The sequence below is a fragment of the Podarcis pityusensis genome (genome assembly GCF_964106645.2).
Source record: "Podarcis pityusensis genome assembly, chromosome: 3".
Lineage (NCBI taxonomy): Eukaryota > Metazoa > Chordata > Lepidosauria > Squamata > Lacertidae > Podarcis > Podarcis pityusensis.
This window is the reverse complement of record NC_138026.1, coordinates 93901763-93920006: the sequence shown is the minus strand read 5'-3', so window position 1 is coordinate 93920006 and position 18244 is coordinate 93901763. Positions and strand designations below refer to the sequence as shown.

The 18244-nt window shown below is 42.7% G+C and overlaps 2 protein-coding genes across 2 annotated transcripts; one reads left to right on the top strand and one right to left on the bottom strand.

The window, feature by feature from the left end:
* Nucleotides 1–242: 242 nt before the first annotated feature.
* On the bottom strand, nucleotides 243–2784 carry PFN3 (profilin 3). The gene is made up of 2 exons (XM_081000341.1): nucleotides 2533–2784; nucleotides 243–826 (listed from the first exon to the last, which is right to left on the bottom strand). Exon 2 carries the CDS (start codon nucleotides 747–749, stop codon nucleotides 336–338), a length of 414 nt encoding a protein of 137 aa, XP_080856467.1. The 5' UTR covers nucleotides 750–826; nucleotides 2533–2784; the 3' UTR covers nucleotides 243–335.
* A 3057-nt stretch (nucleotides 2785–5841) lies between these two features.
* On the top strand, nucleotides 5842–14868 carry LOC308474179 (mitochondrial amidoxime reducing component 2-like). The gene is made up of 7 exons (XM_081000286.1): nucleotides 5842–6150; nucleotides 8119–8292; nucleotides 8770–8932; nucleotides 11783–11923; nucleotides 12373–12434; nucleotides 12515–12586; nucleotides 14604–14868. Exons 1-7 carry the CDS (start codon nucleotides 5888–5890, stop codon nucleotides 14725–14727), a joined length of 999 nt encoding a protein of 332 aa, XP_080856412.1. The 5' UTR covers nucleotides 5842–5887; the 3' UTR covers nucleotides 14728–14868.
* The last annotated feature ends 3376 nt before the right edge of the window (nucleotides 14869–18244 follow it).

Below are 18244 nucleotides of genomic sequence, written 5' to 3'. Positions count from 1 at the left end.
AAGCAGAGTATACAGGCAGACGCACTGAAGGTGTCTTGCTGAAGGACCCATCAAAACCTGAAGCCAATACTGATCTTTCCCCCCATGATAGAATCTGCAGCCCCCTTAGCACCAGTCAGATAGGTGAGCCAGAAGAAGAGCAGGAGACGCTAGGGATTGAACCCGGAACCTTCTACATGCAAGGCAGAGGCTCTACTACTAAGCTATGGCCCTTCCCATCCTCACAACTCAAGGAAACAGGATGGAGTTTGCTAAATGCTTTTTATTTCAAAGCAGCAATAGTTTCCCCACGTTTCATCAGTTAGGAGAAAGGTGACCCAGACAAATCCTTGGCTCTAGCTGCCTTTTGCTTTCATGTTCGCTATCAAGTCATGCACCTTCTTATTCAGAGCCCCTCCATGGACTCCCTTTTTGCCCATGAGAAAGATGAGCGCTTTGGCACCCTTCCCAATACAGATGGATCTGCTGTCGCCACCTTTGGTTCTCGTGTCCATCACAGCATCTTTCTCTACTAACAAGTTGTCTCGGATTACGCTGCACTTCTTCCCTGCTATGGTGATCCCAGTCTGCAGGAATGCCTTTCTGTCCTGCCCAATAATTATTCCTACTTCCTGGGGAGAGATGGCGGCCAGCAGGCCTCCTGGCTTTGAAGCCCAGACAGATTTGTTGTCAGAATGTCCCACGATCGCTACATCTTCAATGTTTTTGTCCTTCAGGACTGTATTGATGTAGGCTTTCCAGTCTCCCATCCTGCTTTGGCTCCCACAATTTCTTCTTTGACAAGTGTTCTGCCTTTTCTTTGTCTCAGGACTGGGTTGTTTTCCAGCTAATGTTAAAATATTTTTAAAAGTACATATATAAATATATACATTCATCAATTTTAAAATATGTATACACTACTTTTTTTAAAAAAACACCTGACTCCAACATTAGTTTACAGAAATATAAAAGATCAGGCAGAAAGTTAGAATGCATCGCCAGTGTTGAAACAATGATTCTTCAACAACAACTTCGTTGGACTGGTCATGTTGTGCGGATGCCCGATTATCGTCTTCCAAAGCAACTACTCTATTCCAAACTTAAAAATGGAAAGCGTAATGCTGGTGGTCAACAAAAGAGGTTTAAAGACTGCCTCAAGGCAAATCTTAAAAAATGTAGTATAAACATTGACAACTGGGAAACACTGGCCTGTGAGCACTCCAGTTGGAGAACAGCCTTTACCAAAGGTGTCATGGGCTTTGAAGACACTTGAACTCAGAACGCAAGGGAGAAACGTGCTAAGAGGAAGGCACGCTTGGCAAATCCACACCGTGATCAACTCCCGCCTGGGAACCAATGTTCCCATTGTGGAAGGATGTGTGGGTCCAGAATTAGCCTCCACAGTCACTTATAGACTCATTGTTAAAACCACGGAAGACAATCTTACTCGGCTATGAGTGATCGCCAAAGAAAGAAGAAGAAGAAGAAAGCAAACCATACTCCTTTGCCACTGGGTATGGTGTTGAATGGGGTGCAGTGTCACTCTATCCAGCTCTGCTAGGCTCCAGGCTAGTGCAGAAATTTGCCTGCTCTCCACCTTCCATGCCCTGGCTGGCATGTGCAGCAGAGCTGCAGATGCACTGCTTCATTAAGTCCTGCTGGGCAGCAGCTGGAGTTAGGGGTTATACTCCTAAACAGCTTTCCACAATGTGGTGTGCTCCAGATGTTGTTGCACTCCAACCGCCATCAGCCCCAGCCAGAGATGGTCAATGGCTAAGAGCAATGGAAGATGTTGTCCAACAAAAATCTGGAGGGCACCGGGTTGGGGGTTACCGCACTAAAACAAATGAATAATAAAAACAGCATACCAAAAACAATTGTAAAAATCCAAAAGAGTACTTAAAATGCTTAAGTGGTTAAATGGTTTTTGCCTCACACCTAAAAACTGGAACCAGGGAAGCTTCTTTAGAAAGGGCACTTTTATAATGGGATGCACAGCCAAAAAAGTTTGCTCTCTGGTTGAGAACTGCCTCTCTGATGGAGGAGGTTTTAGGGAACAGCATCAGCAGATGACCTTAGAATGAAGGCAGGTTAATATGGGAGTAGGTACACCTTCAAGTATTTGAGTCCCAGGCTATTTAAGGCTTAAGGCTTGGGAAAAGGCTAGTGAAGCTTAAAATACATGTTAAAAAATTGAGAAATGGGATCTGGACAAGCTGTACCAGTAAAATTATAGCATCTGTATTCTGAACAGAAGCTCTTTTTGAAGGCAGCCCACATATGGCACATTGAAATAATTCACCTGGGAGTTTACTAAAGCATGGGCAACCTTTGCAAAACGCTCCAGCAGTGGTTACAGCTGCTGAATCAGTCTTGGCTGGTAAAACTCACTCCATGCCGCAGAGGGTGACATGGGTCTCTAAAGACAGAGCTTGATCCAGGGAAGACCCCACCCCAAGCTGTGAACTTGCTCTTTCTGAAGCAGAGTGCAAGCCTTTCCAAATCTAGCTGAATACAATATCCCCAAACATGAGAACCATCCACCCTCAGTACCTCTGTAACATCAGCCTGTGGGGTACTGATGAAATGGTGCAAATTGAGATGAAAGCCTGGAAGGAATTGAGGTAAGGACTTGAAACCAAGCCCCTGGAGGTTTTAAGCCTGAGGTTCCAGCTCAAGATCCTGGGCTCGTTGGGAGTTCAGGATCAAGGCTCTGGATACCTCAAAGCTCAGATGTCAGGAAAGTTAATCAAATACCACCCTTGCTTAGCCAGCCAAAGGCAGTTTGAGCTCACAAACCAATTGTTTATGTGTTTATGCTTCAACCGTTGCTAAGGAATCCACTGTGATGTCAGAAGTATCTGTAACCACAGCTGGTCACCCATTATGACCTCATACCACTCCTAAAGTAGAATTATTCTCTATCCTCCATTATGGGATTGGAAAGAAATAAAAATATGTTTTCTTTCCGCCCTTAAGTCTCCTTAATGAAGCTGATTTGCTGTAGGTTCGGGACAGAGGAAGGGGAAGGATTTCACACCACATACAATTCTACTTTGTGTGCTTCTGGATGGGGACTTTATATTGCAAGTCAGATCAGATTTTCCTGTGTGTGCATTTGGCACCTTAGAAACTACTCACCCACTAAAAGAAGGCACTAACAAACTTCAACACCAGCAGTGACTGCAGAGATTTAACAGGCTCTGTTGCCATATTGGTTCATCTGCTGAAGGGGCAAAAGCCAGATAAAAGAAAAAGATAGGGCTGACATTCTGATGATGGTGACATCCTGTGGATGCTGGAGGTGGGACTTGCAGACATGAGCAGTGCTGATACCACACCTATCTGGAAGGGCCATTCAGAGAATTGGGGTGCCTGCATCAATATTTTGATTGGGAGCTAAGCATTCAGATGCACTGGGGAAGATCTGTTGCTCAGCCAAGCACTTTCTTTGCATGCAGAAGAACACTGGTTCAATCCACAGCAACTGCAAGTAGGATTGGTAAAGACTCCTGCCTGAAATCCTAGAGAGCAACTGCCAGTCAGAGTAGGCGACGCTAAGATGAACCAATGGTATGACTTGATATAAGGCAGTTTCCAATGTTCTTACCCAGCTGGCACAGTCGGAAGGCTACACTTATTGAATCTAGATGGTTCTTGGCCTGACCCACTGAAGCTGTTCTAATATTATTTGAAAAATGAACGAGGAGGTGGCATTTAATATACATGAATTGAACCAAACCTGGCTAAATCTCAGTGCTAAGACAAATTATGTTTTAAGGCCATTTCATCAATGTAAACTGCATTATGCATATTGAAAACTTGGCTAGCTGAGGAAAATAATTCAAATAGTTGATATTTTATTTAAACCTTGCTCCAGTTGCTCAATGCTGCTTGCAGCATTATGAAATCAATTTTCCTGATTTGTAAGTTAGGATCTAATCTAACTTTGTCTTCTAGAGTAGTCCAAATAAAGGCACTGCCAAGCTGGATTTTCAACATTCTTGAGTGAGGGAGCCAAACTGCCTTTAAGGATTATGCACTATAAGCATAGTTTTCAACATGCTGCTCAAAGTTTGGCAATAGAACTTAGTTTGTGAGTAGACATTATTACACACTAGCAAAATGGTTTGGAAGCTGTCACTGTAATTATTTTCCTTTAACGTAGTTCTGAAATCATACATTCTAATCTTATTGGCCTTATGCATATGTGGGACTCTTTAGGTAGTTATGTGCATACTTCATCCACTTCAAATACTGAAGTGAATCAGGTGTGGGGAACCTTTGGCCCTCCAGATGTTGCTGGACTACAACTCCTTCCACTCCAGTAAGCATGATCAATGGGTAGAGTGGGAGACCAGGGTTCTTGTTCTGCTTGGCCATGAAGCTCACTGGGTGACCTTGGGCCAATCTCTCTCTCTCTCAGCCTAACCTACCTCACAGGTAGGATACAATGGTATTATGTACGGAGTTGAATAGGATCCAAAATGCAGCAGTCTGCTTGGTCCTAGAACAATGCAGCAATATGATTGGTCCGCAGGAGCCACCCTATCCAGCTCCAGGTGGAAGTGAATCCTCAACCTGATTGGCCTACAGGAGAATCCCAGAATTAGCCAATCACGTGCAGCCCATTGTGTAAATAATGTATGTAAAGCAGATATCTTGGGGGAATTTTCATTCCTCACTACTATAAGCTGAATAAAGAGCATGAAATCCACACTCGACTCCGAGTATATTTCAAATGGAGAGGGGAGGGGAAAAACTAGGTCTGCCACCTTGAGAGCTTTGGAGGAAGGGTGGGTATAAATAAATGAGCAGGCTCAAGTCAAGACCTTTTGGCACCTGACGTGAACCACAAAATGGTGCTCCCCCTGCCAGGGAAGAAGGGGGAAGTGAAAATCTTCATCAGAAACAGGGAGGGCAATAAAAAGGTGGGCTGGGGAAGGGGCCTACTCTGAATCACTCTGGCGGGGAGCAGAACCCAGGAGACCCCAGAGGAGAGACCCCCCACTTTCTCCCTGGAGTGGAAGGAAGCCAGTAGTGCCTCCCAATTCGCTGAGAGGCTGTTGTGGAGAGGCTTTGAGGGGGTGCCGAGGAGGTGGCAGCTCCAGCCTCCAAGTTGCGCAAGGCCATGGCAGCGGCGGCAGCAGCGGCGGTTGGGGATACAGTGGTACCTTGGGTTAAGTACTTAATTCGTTCCGAAGGTCCGTTCTTAACCTGAATCTGTTCTTAACCTGAAGCACCACTTTAGCTAACGGGACCTCCTGCTGCCGCCGCGCCGCTGGAGCACGATTTCTGTTCTCATCCTGAAGCAAAGTTCTTAACCCGAGGTACTATTTCTGGGTTAGCGGAGTCTGTAACCTGAAGTGTATGTAACCTGAAGCGTATGTAACCCAAGGTACCACTGTACCTTATTTAGAGACCAAATATGCCGCCCGTGTGGATCCTGCCGCCTGAGGCAGTTGCCTCACCTTGCTTCATGGGCTCTGGGCTGTTGTTCAGCCATAGCTGGAGGGTCAGAGATTCGCCACACCTGCACGAGACAGGCTTTTCCTTCGCTTCCAGATGTTGGTTGGCCATGGGGGGGCCTCCCTGCTCATTTTATAACAATACTGAAAAGTCACACCACCATCTCCTCCTGGGTCTTCAGCGACAAGCGCCTCAAGAGTCCTAAGACGAACCATTTCCCCTCTGCATGGACGGCTAACGAGGGATCTCACGGCCTGATTTCTGGCCGAGATTCCCGCCCAAACGCCGCGGCCTCCAGTGGGGCTCCAGGGGCGGCGTCTCCTCTCCCCCCGCAGCAGCAGCGATAGCGTCGAGGGAGCGGCCTGCTTCTCATATAAACTCGCGCTGCCCCTTCGCGGCGTTGCTTCTCTCTAGCGTTGCTGCTGCAGCCGCCACCGCCATGACCGGCTCCGCTCTTCAGTCGCTGCCCAAGCCTCGTCCCGGCTGGCTTTTGGCCTCCGCCGGTCTGGCCGTCCTCCTTATGCTGGGGGCTGCCGCAGCCTGGCGCCGGCGGAGGCGCCTCCGTCCAGGGCGGCGGGAGCTCAAGGCGGTGGGAAGGGTCTCGGGCCTTTTCATCTACCCGGTCAAGTCCTGCCGCGGGGTGGCCGTGGAGCGGGCGGAGGTGACCGAGCTGGGCCTCCGCAACGGGGACCTGGGCGACAGGTGGGTGTGCAAGTCGGGAGGCGTCGCTTTTTCTTGCTTCTGTGGGTTCCCCACCCCACACCTCACCTCCCAGCCTCCCTTCTAATTTGCTTTCCTCCCAAACTTTTGGAGAAGCGTGTGGACAGGTGTTTTAAGAACGCGCGCGTCAAATTTTTATTTATCGAATTTAGATACCGCCTTTAATCCCAGGATCGTGCGCATGTTTACTCGGACTAAGTGCATTTTGGGGCTTGCTCCCAGGTAAGTGTGCAAAGGATCGAAGTGTGCATTTCGATGGAGCTAACACCCTAGGCGAGCTTGCATAAGATTGTAGCTGTTTGCGCAAATCCTTTGCACACTTTCATGGGCATAGCCAGGATTTATGTTTGGGGGGGGGAGATTTCATGTTAGTGGGGGCTGAACCTCAGTTAAGTATTTCTATTGATTTTATTGATTTAGGGGGGGCAGCTGCCCCCACTTGGCTACACCTATGCACACTTCCACAAAAATCGTCTAGTACAGCAGGCTTGCAGGATCTGTTCCATTTACAGTGGTACCTCAGGTTAAGAACTTAATTTGTTCTGGAGGTCTGTTCTTAACCTGAAGCACCACTTTAGCCCGAGGTAATATTTCTGGGTTAGCAGAGTCTGTAACCTGAAGCATATGTAACCTGAAGTGTATGTAACCCAAGGTACCACTGTATTTACTGGAACCCTGAGTGCCACAGCCAGAGCCAGTTGTGAAGAACATACCCTTAACAATTCCTGGATCAGGGATTTGTCTTTGAGTAGCAGAAGTGCAATGAGTTTACAGTCCTTCCACACAGAAGTCCAGCCCTATTGTAAAGTTGGAAGGAACCCCGACAGTCATGTAGCCCAATGTAGGAATCTCAACCAAAGCATCCATGACAGATGGCCATCTAACCTCTGCTTTTAAAAACTTCCAAGGAAGGAGAGATCACAATCTCCTGAGGTAGTCCGTTCCACTGTCAAACAGCTCTTACTGTTCAGAAAGTTCTTCCTGATGTTTAGTTGGAATCTCCTTTCTTGTAACTTAGAAGGCGAAGCTGTTGGTTCGAGTCCTGCCCTCCAGAGCAGGAGAAAACAAGCTAGTTCTGTCTTCCACATGACAGCCCTTCATATAAATTGCTTGATTCGCAGCAAAATGAAACTGCTCCAAGTGAGATAAAGGTTACAGCTGCCCGTGCCTGTTCTGGAAATAGGTTCTTTTAAACAGCACTTTGCTGTGAAAAGAGAAGCACATACCATGGTCAAAACACCCTGAAAGTGCCAAGTTAAGCTTAATCTCCTGTCACTCCCCCACCCCCAACACACAGACTCCTGCCCCCATGAGCCTTTTGCATGGAAGAAAACAAGGGCAGTGGCAGAAGGTGGAATATAATGGTATTTTTACCTGGCTATGGTGTGCAACTCAGACTGTGAGTAGGGACTTAACCCTTTGTTCTTTTCTTCAGAATGTAAGACCTTTTGAATCTTGACACCTTTCACCCTGGCTTTCCTCTTCTCCAGTTGTACAACTCAGTACAGTACTTGGTGCTGGCATCCCCTGTTTGTTCGTGTTTTGCTTTCTGTCAGGCTGTATCCTGTCCCTCTTTCTCCACTGTACTTACCATGCTTCTTTCTCTTTAGGGTTTTTGCTTGGCTTGCTTCTTTCCCTTTTAACAGAGCTTTGGCAAACAGAAAACATCAGAGGAAGCTCTTCAAGACATGGCATTAAACATTATCACCTGCTATTTGCAACAGATGAAAGTGCTGTTGTTAAAGGGGCAGCTACAAGGGCCCGTTTCAAAAACTGACAAGCGTATTCTTCCTCTTCTTTCATCTGCTTCACCTTTCAGTAGAGCAAAAAAAGTATTGTGGCACCATGAAGACTGAAAATGTAGGTCTTAAGCTTTTGTGGGCTACTGTCCATTTCCATCAGATGTATAAAGCCTTATCAGCTTTCAATTTTGGTCTGTTTCTAACTCAGGTGTTGGCTTGTAATAAAAGAAGATGGACATACAGTGACCGCTCGGCAGGAGCCTCAGCTAGTATTGATTTCTGTCTCCAGTGAAAATGGCTGTTTAACTCTGAGAGCTCCAGAAATGAAGGATCTTCGTATTCCCGTCCAACTGTCGGTCAAAAACCCAGTTCAGAATTGCAGGTGCTTTAGACTTCCCTGTATGTCACCTCTTAGGTGTTGTACATAATTCTTAATATTCCCCTCCCCACCAAGCTACAGCAATAGAGTTGGCTTAAAAGGCAACCCTCCATTCTAAAAAATCTTGACAATAACCACAAGGGGACACCAGTGAATGACATTAATTTTTGTGTGTGCGATGCAACTGATTTTCAAGTTTTGAGCCTTATTGTCCATTCTGAAGAGTTACCACAAACTATGCTTTTGTATGTAGAGGTTTTCTATATTTGACCCTAAACTGCTTTAGGAAGAGTAGTTTTTGAACATGTGAAGTCTTTGGCTTTGTCTATGTTTTCTCTAATAGGGCAAATGACAGGTATGGGTAGGGATTTCCATTTGAGAAAATGATTAGCTTCTCCTCTTCTCCAGCATTGTAGTATTAATTATTTTAATTACAGTTGTTAGGAAAGATAGTACTGATGCCTCCCACAAATCTTGCAGGCTGTTTGGCTTTGATGTCCAAGGCAGAGACTGTGGAGAAGAAGCAGCTCAGTGGATCACAACCTTCCTGAAATCAGAACCATACCGTTTAGTTCACTTTGAGCCGAACATGGTTCCTCGGAATTCAAAAGATCTTATGGAACCTTTCCGACCCACTGATAAGGTTAGGAAACAACTTTGTAGTGATCTTTGGAGCGTGCCACACTCACAGTTTTGTAGTGTGAATTTGCTTTTCAAAGGTTATATTCTTTGTCTCATGTTTAACCAACCAACCTACTGTTGGTTTAAGCTGAGTAGTAATGACCAATATAAATGGATTGCAGGCAAATAAGTTATATGTGCAGGTTGGTGCTGGAAGACCCCTAGTACAAGCTTAAAATAACTGGATTTTGGCTCCAATAGAATATTGTTTGAACAATGGCATTTGCTATAAGAAGTTTTTGTTGCTTTAGTTAGATGTTGCCTTTACATTAACAGATCCTTTACATCCTTTGCTTATCCTTTCCCACCGTTTTATCATGTCTAAACTTGTTTTCCAAAGACTGGCTTGACCAAACTAGTGACCTCTGCCTTTGAAAAGCAAGTGGGAAATTCCTACATATTTGGTGGCTGTTGCGTTGAGGGATACTAAACAGACAGTTGTTTCCAGTTGTCAAGCTTTCTTCAGAGATAAGCACAATGTTGATCACTTACATTAAACTGCAGTCCATGAGCCTGATAATCTCATTAGCTAAATGCTGCTCTCCTAGTTCTCATTCTCATTTCATTTTTAATTTGTAGGCTGCCTTTCTACATAAGGCATAGAAATGGGGGGGGGGGGGAGTATAACAAAGATCACATGTCCTGCAACAATCTGATTCAATACAAATAATTCATAATGAAAAATGTAAATATAAAAATAAGCAACTAAAGTAGTCCTGTTCCTGGGAAAGTAGTTGTTTATTTATTCAATAAATTTGTAGACTGCTTTACAACGTAAAGCTATTGAAGCAGTGTACATGCTAAGAACAAAATAGAATATGGAAACATATTCTGAAAACAATAAAATAAATTCAACTAACTTAAAAACAATAAAACAATTCATACCAGCTCTAGAAGCAACATGACAATTTCATCAGAGATGAACTTGATTAAATGACGTGAGTTACACCTCAGGGAAAGTCTTCCTAAACAAAAATGTACACACCTTAAGTCCCTATTATACCTTTAAGCTGAGTGTTTTCTCAGTGTTGGCAGCTGCTTGTGGTGTAAGGTGCTTGTGGTGTTTATTTTCCCAAGCTTTTTATGTATTGTAACTTATTGTGTATTTTATTGTTTCTGTAAATCTCCCTAGAAGCCTTGTTAAAGGGTGGTATATGGTTTTTAAATAAATAAAATGTTGGCACTTGTATACAGCGCTGGGGATTTTCTTGAAAAAAACCAAATTGCAAAATTTTCCTATGCAAATTGGAAAAATTGGCATAAGGTAATTTGCATCAGAGAGTTTCAGTTTCTATTGGGAAATTATCCAGTGCCCTAGAGCAGTGAAGGAGAACCTATCCCATGGGTCTAATGAGGCATGGTAGATCCCTCCCCATTTGGCCTACAGCAGGCATAGGGAAACTCGGCCCTCCAGATGTTTTGGGACTACAATTCTCATCATACTTGACCACTGCTCCTGTTAGCTAGGGATCATGGGAGTTGTAGTCCCAAAACATCTGGAGGGCCGAGTTTGTTCTGGCCTGGCCTACAGTATGGTTTGGTCCCAAACCACACCCACCCGATGTCATGACAGGTAAACCCACAGAGCCGAATTAAAAAGGGGAAAGGAGGAGTGCACTTAGAGCATACTCCTGATTATTTCTTTGAAGCTGAATTACCTGATGGGCAGTTCTGTCAAAAGCTGCCTGTGGGATGTTTGGGAATTCTGGATCCAGCCCCTTGGCTCCAGTTTCCTACCCTTGCCCTACAGAGTGACCTAGTTTAGCATGTTTGTTTACTGGGCTAAAGACTTTGGAACTGCTACTGTTGCCCAATACTTCTGCAGTTGCCATCAATTAATTGCTGCTATTTGAACTTAGAGAACGCTCTCTGCCACACCACTACTTGTATAGTATTCTTGAGAGCCATTACATTTACTATCCGCTATAAATGGTCTAAAAAAACCACCATCACACAACATGATTCCTTCACAAGGAGGAAAAGCTTTTTAATCATTTTCCAAGTAGCTACTAGCCCAGGGCATTACATACAAATCCAACAGACCCAATACTAAAACTGAAAAATCTTTGAGAACCATTTCTCCTATAAAGGTAAAGGTACCCCTGCCCGTACGGGCCAGTTGTGTCCGACTCTAGGGTTGTGCGCCCATCTCACTTAAGAGGCCGGGGGCCAGCGCTGTCCGGAGACACTTCCGGGTCACGTGGCCAGCGTGACGAAGCTGCTCTGGCGAGCCAGCACCAGCGCAGCACACGGAAACGCCGTTTACCTTCCCGCTATAAAGCGGTACCTATTTATCTACTTGCACTTAAGGGTGCTTTCGAACTGCTAGGTGGGCAGGAGCTGGGACCGAAAGACGGGAGCTCACCCCGCCGCAGGGATTCGAACTGCCGACCATGCGATCGGCAAGCCCTAGGCACTGAGGTTTTACCCACAGCGCCACCCGCGTCCCATTTCCCCTATACCTGTGGTCAAATATTTTATCCACACCTTCTGCTGTAAGGGGCCTTTAATGCTCATTACCAATTCAGGCTGGCCTTTTAAGCAAACATTTAAATAATCGTTGAACTTTCTGATCCTTTTGTTTGTTTTCTTTTAAATCTGAGCTGTTAATAGCTTTATTCTGCCTCTGCTAGGAGGAAAGTTTTTTTTAATCACTGCATATGGGATGTTGTTTTCCCCTTTTTGTTCTGTAAGCAGCCCAGAGAATATCTGTTAATGGACAACCATGTACGTTTTAATCAATAAAAAAAATGGCAATGAACCACTGCCAGATTAAATGCTGTCTGTCTTGCAACAATCTCTCTCTCTCTAGATTGCCTATCCTGACTGTAGCCCAGTTATGGTGCTTTCTGAAGCGTCTTTGGAAGAATTAAATACCCGATTGGATAAGAAAGTTACAATACGCAACTTCAGACCAAACATTCTGGTCACAGGTTGCAGTTCTCATGAGGAGGTAATACATGGAATATCCCCCTCACCAAACAATACCTTTCCATTTGTATATGTCAGAGAGATAAAGAATTATATGACCTTCCGTGAACATTTGAAGCCCTGTATTGGGAAGCTTTTATTGTGTGATGTTCTCTTGTGTTTTTGTATATTCTGTTGGAAACCGCCCAGACAGGCCGGGGCAACCTAGTCAGATTGGGGGTGGGGTGTGTGTGTTACAAAAAAATCAAATTACGGTATTATTTTTAAACTGTCACTTGGAGCAAAGTACTTTTGTATTTATAAGGGTGCAAGTTTCTATATGCAAGTAGAACTCTTTAGTGCAGCCTTGGGCTCCTTCGGGAGGAAGGGCAAGGTATAAATTTAATAAACAAATAAAAAATACGAAATAAAACACATTCTACATGCAAAGCCTACAAATGACCTAATATTGTGAACACTATATTTCCACAGGATACCTGGGATGAGATAACTATTGGTGGTGCAGAAATGAAAGGTGCAATGGGCTGCCCCAGGTAAGCAATTTTGCATTGCATCTGAAGAAGCAAGGAAGTACTTGAGGTTGCTGTTACCTCATTCTGTTTCTTCATTACAGGTGTATACTTACTACTGTTGATCCAGACACTGGCATCATGGACAGAAAAGAGCCTCTTGAAACCTTGAAAAGGTAACAAAAAATTTCTGAGTTCCTCCTCCGTCATCTGAGTAGGTAGACTAATGACTGTGTGCAGCTCTCAAAATGTGATCATGTCTTGAAATCCTGGTTCTGTGGGAATTCTCTCTGCATTTTAGTGAGGCAGTAAACTTGCAAAACTAGACTAAAAATAATACAGTGGTGCCTTGCAAGACAAAATTAATCCGTTCCGCGAGTCTCTTTGTCTAGCGGTTTTTTCGTCTTGCGAAGCAACCCTATTAGCGGCTTAGCGGATTAGCGCTATTAGCAGTTTAGCGGCTATTAAAGGCTTAGCGGCTTAGCGGCTAAAAGGCTATTAGCGGCTTAGCGGCTTAGAAAAAGGGGGGGGGAGCGAAAAAAATCTCAAGACTCGCAAGACATTTTCGTCTTGCGAAGCAAGCCCATAGGGAAATTCGTCCTGCAAAGCGCATCGAAAAACGGAAAACCCTTTCGTCTAGCGGGTTTTTCGTCTTGCGAGGCATTCGTCTTGCGGGGCACCACAGTACATTATTTGTTGAACTGACCATTCTGAATGCTTACTAATATGAAATCTGTCAACAAAACAACTTTTAAGAGTGCAATGTGCTCTGCTTTTTCTCTTTAATGTTCCTAATGATCTAATGGTAATAGCTGAACCAACGAGTATTATTATATAATAGTAAACAACAAATTAATATTTAGAATGAAGCATGCCAGCTGCTTTTTTGGTCAACAAAGCATTCAGTAATGACAATAATATGTTGTTATTGTAGGTGAGTATGATGGCATGCTTGTTTAGGATCAAGATGACTAGTACAAGTCTCTACTCAGAAGTAACCCTCATTTAGTCCAGTGGTACCCATTCCCAGATAAATGTGCAAAGAATTGCTGTGTGGTGGCGCAGCAATAAAACTACTAGCACATTTGGAAAGCTAAGCAGGGTCTGGCATGGTTTGAAAGGGAACATGGTCTGGGTTTCCTGCCTTGCAGGGGGTTGGACTAGATGACCTTCCTGGTACCTCCCAGTTCTACATTTCTATGATTTGAGCTGAAATGCCCTAACACTTTGGCTCCAGCCTTATTTTTTAAAACTAGAAAACGTCTTGTGGCACCTTAAAGACTTACATTTACAGTATTAGGCACAGACTTTCATGGACTATAGGCTACTTCATCAGATGCAGATTGGACATGGACAGTAAACCTCAAAAACATATCCCATAAGAAATGTGTTAGTATTTAACGTGCCACAGGCCTCTTGGGTGTTTTTGCTGCAAAAGACTAACACTGCGTAATCCTCTGCAAAAATTTTAAGCAGTAGCTCAGTTGGTTAGAGCATGGTATTGATAACTCCAAGTTTACAGGTTTGATCCCTGTATGGGACAGCTGCATATACAAGCATTTCAGGGGGTTGGACTAGATGATCCTCAGGGTCCCTTCCATCTCTAGTTCTGTGATTCTAAATATTAAAGAGCCTCTTAATTAAGTGTGCTTCATTTGCTATGTTTTTCACAACAGCTCTGATTAATCAACAAATTTGGCCCTCTGATGTGTAAGTAAAACACTCAAAACGAAGTCCTGTTGACCTGAATGCAACCAGTTTCCGTGCAACTAGCATGCAATGGAATTCTGAGCAGGTTTACTCAAAAGTTAAGACCTATTGATTTCATCAGTGCTTGCTCTCTAGTAAGTACATTAATTTGGCAGTGGTTTTCTCTCTGTGAGATGTCCTTTCCATCTACTCCCAAAAGTAATTGTGTGTATCTGAAGAAGTGTGCTTGCACACGAAAGCTCATACCAAGAACTAACTTAGTTGGTCTTAAAGGTGCTACTGGAAGGATTTTTTTATTTTTCCCAAAAGTAATTGTTACTAATTTGCCAATCATGAAAGTAACAAAGTGAAACTTTTTATATGCTTGGAAATCCTGTATTTCTATCAGCTTCTTACCAAAATGTTTTCTTAGTCACTTAACTTGAAAACAAGCATATTTAGCTATTTTGTGGATGGCTTATTGTTCTCTAATCTTCTTTACAGTTACCGCCTGTGTGATACTTCTGAACGGCACATATACAGAACACACCCTCTCTTTGGATGGTATTTCGGAATTGATAAAACAGGAACAATTCAAGTTGGAGATACGGTGTACAAGGCAATCTGATGGTGTAAAATACATCATAAAAGGAACTATTTTGTACGTTTTTTATGAAAACTGTGCCAAAAATAATTGTTTGGGGGCCTTTTTAAATGAATCTTTTCTACCTTATATTCAACAATAATAAATGTGGTGTTTTAAGACAAACCATGGGTTTATTTTATTTATTTTTATTAATTTTCCAAATTATTAAAAATCATACCAAGTTAACATAATAAAATATCTTAAAATCAGGTTTCCCGCTTTTGTTCTGAACATACTATCATCATCATTTCTTCACATTGCCGAATCATTTCTTATGTAGAGTCGAGTTGACATCCTTCACTTGCCATTAAACATTCTTCAGCTACCCTCTTTTTTCACCTAACAGCACCTCCATTACATCTTATAAATAAGTAATCTGTTTCACGTATGCAGTCCTTCAAGCTGCTCTTCTGGTCGACATAGCATTCAGTAATGACAGTAATATGCTATTATTGTAGGTGAGTATGATGGCATGCTTGTTCAGGATCAAGATGACTAGTGCTTGATTTATGAGAGTATCACTTGATGCTCTTGCGCTCATTTTGAAAAGATATCTATCTATCCATATTTTGCAAATTAAAAAGATACTTTTATACTATGGTATGTTCTTGTTGTTGTTGTTGTTGTTTAGTCGTTCAGTCGTGTCCGACTCTTCATAACCCCATGGACCAGAGCACGCCAGGCACTCCTGTCTTCCACTGCCTCCCGCAGTTTGGTCAAACTCATGCTGGTAGCTTCGAGAACAATATCCAACCATCTCGTTTTCATTGCAACACAGCTTGCATTATCTTCTGTTGTGTGTAGTAGTGCTAAGCTTGTTTGGAACGATGCTCACTTATTCCAAAGTCCCCCCCAAAATTGGCGGAATTTCAAGTTCTCCAGAACTATTCGTTAGGCAAGACCATGCAAAAGTTGAGATAGAGGGTGACTGGACAAGGAATAATAAACAAAAATTAGGCCAGGTGTTAAAGCCACAAGATCTGCTTACAGACTGAGTTGGAAGTGGAGATAGCAGGCTCAGTTTTCTTCTGGGTTGAAGAAAGAAAAGATAACTATTGTTCCATTGGTTTGAAAAGAATATTGCTGGACTTTGTTTTGTTTTTCATCTTGTTCAACCACCCCATAACTTGTATAAACCCTGATACAGGGTTGAAAAGTTTGCCACGTTTTGATACTTTTGGGTTCATCCTACCCTGTGAATGTTGGAGGTTGTTTCCTAAGCACCCCGACTCCCCTTGTTCTTTCATGTGCTTAGAAGAATTGTACCGATTGCAATTGTTGTAAGTGATCTGATATGGGAAACATTTGAATGTATAAAAAGTGTCCTACTTGCATAAAATCATTGGACTGAAGTAGCAGAGATAAATTATTTGAAAACATTGCCCAAAGTAGCTAGTAAACTGAACTAAATGTATACATGTGTATCTAATGTGGAGTCTTTATAGCTTTTTCACATGGTAAAAGTATCTATGTGCCTCGTTTTCCAACCGCCCTGCTGCCTCATATCCCAGTGCAAATGTTCCAGCAAAATGTACAGTGAAGCTTGAAGAAACTGGAATTTAGGTTACAATCCTATACACTTCTGAGATTAAGCCCCATTGAATTAAATCGTGAACTTACACCTCAGTAGACATGTATAGGATTCCACATCAAGACTGTAGTCTTTTGTATGCTCTCCTGAGAGTAAGCCTCATTGACCTAGTAGGACATACTTCTGAATAAGCATACTGTACAGCAGATAGTGCTGTTAACTAGAAACCACCAGTCTGCGTATTCCTTTGTATGTGAAAATGACAGATTTCTGTCTTGGAGAAGAGTAGCAAAGGTTGATAGCTGTTAGAAGAGCAATAATTATTTCAGTATCTCACCAAAAAATAAAAGGACCAAAATAGTGCAGCTATATACTTTTCTTTCTTTTTTTAAGGCCTTTTATGGTGGTGAGAAGCAACTTCGTTCTACAGCCAGTTTTAGTTACCGGTATGTTAATAAATGTCTGTGTGTGTTAGGGAGTTTAAAAACAGCAAGAAGAATAAGCTTCAAATGACCTTCCAACTCTACAATTCTATGTTGTTGGGAATAATTAACTATAAAACACATTTAAAGGCCTGGGCTATGCCAGTAGGTTCCAAACACCCAAGTAATCTTTCTTTTATATTTTACCAGATAAGACTTCAATAAGCTTAACTTTTATCTCTGAACTTTGTCACCATAGTTTTTTCCTACAAAAACAACAGACTCTTAACAGTATAATTCCCAGCAGATTGTCACTGAGAAAGGGAAATATTAAAGGAGTTGAGTTCTTAGTATAAATGGTTACTTTTTCCAAAGCAGAAGTTTAATGTAGAATGAAACACAACTCAAGCCCAATGTAATTAAATTTGGTTTTTTTTAAATATACTTGTCTTAACTGCAGCTCACAAGGGAATTGTTCTGATCTAGCTGTGCAGTATCCCAATATATGTCATTGGACAGCTCATAAATAGTTGATTCCTGCTTAAGCTGAATATACTTGTTCTAAAAACAAATCCTGATAGTCTTCTGTGCATTAAGCCCCGTATCAGGAAGTTTTTAATGTCTGATGTTTTAGTATGTTCTGATATATGCTGTGAGCTGCCCAGAATAGCTGGGAAAATCCAGCACCAGATGGGGTATAAATAATAAAATTATTATTATTATTAAGATTCACCTTACGGTCCCTGGGTGGGTTACAACATTGAAGCACAAGATTAAAAGGGTTAAAATTTCTTGCAATCACGAAAATAAGGTGGGTCTGAAAAATAAAACACTTCAAATGTCAAAAGCCAATGCAAAATGGTTCTTGAATTAGCATTGTAATATTTTGTTCTTTGAAGCACCTTCATGTGTTTTCCAGTCAATAAATTATTCCTCTACCTCAATATCTTGGAGCAAGGGGCTATAATGTATGCATGTATAGAGGTATTGCTCTAAAAAGGACTACTTCAGATGTGATTGTTTCCTTACATGTGAGTGTACATGACTACCTAAATTCTGTAGGCGGCTTTGGAAATTTCAGCTCCCCATAGGACTCTTTCATTTGATGTAAATACACTATGTTGTTACAAAGTCTGCCAGTATGATTTCCCCCCCAAACCAGGCAACATGCCCAGATTTAACCTGAAGTTAGTTTTGGAAAGGAACAATCAGTTTACTTTTCATATACACACACACAGGAATGATCCCAAAACTGGAAAATATGGCATATTAATCAGTTAATACCCAACTGGAAGAAATGGATGTTTCAAGTGGAAGATGCACTTTTGAACCTATATGGGAGCTGCCTTCAGTGCCTAAGGGGAACTGGGAGAGAGGTGGGCTGTCTTTAGTCTCCCTCTCTGCCATTTGTAGTGAAAGAATGTGTGGATTTGGGAAGGTGACAGAATTAGGGCATCTACAAAGTCCCATCCATCACTGTGGGTACCATGATGTATAATCTGGTATTCTGGCTGACCTGAAAGGAAAGTGGCAAAGTGTTCCAACA

Bases quoted from the DNA above. Each gene is read 5' to 3' on its own strand.
- PFN3 (XM_081000341.1), bottom strand. From the start codon at position 749: ATGGGAGACTGGAAAGCCTACATCAATACAGTCCTGAAGGACAAAAAC.
- LOC308474179 (XM_081000286.1), top strand. From the start codon at position 5,888: ATGACCGGCTCCGCTCTTCAGTCGCTGCCCAAGCCTCGTCCCGGCTGG. The intron at 8,293-8,769 runs GTGCTTTAGACT...CAAATCTTGCAG, and splicing joins AACCCAGTTCAGAATTGCAG to GCTGTTTGGCTTTGATGTCC. The intron at 12,435-12,514 runs GTAAGCAATTTT...TCTTCATTACAG, and splicing joins GGTGCAATGGGCTGCCCCAG to GTGTATACTTACTACTGTTG.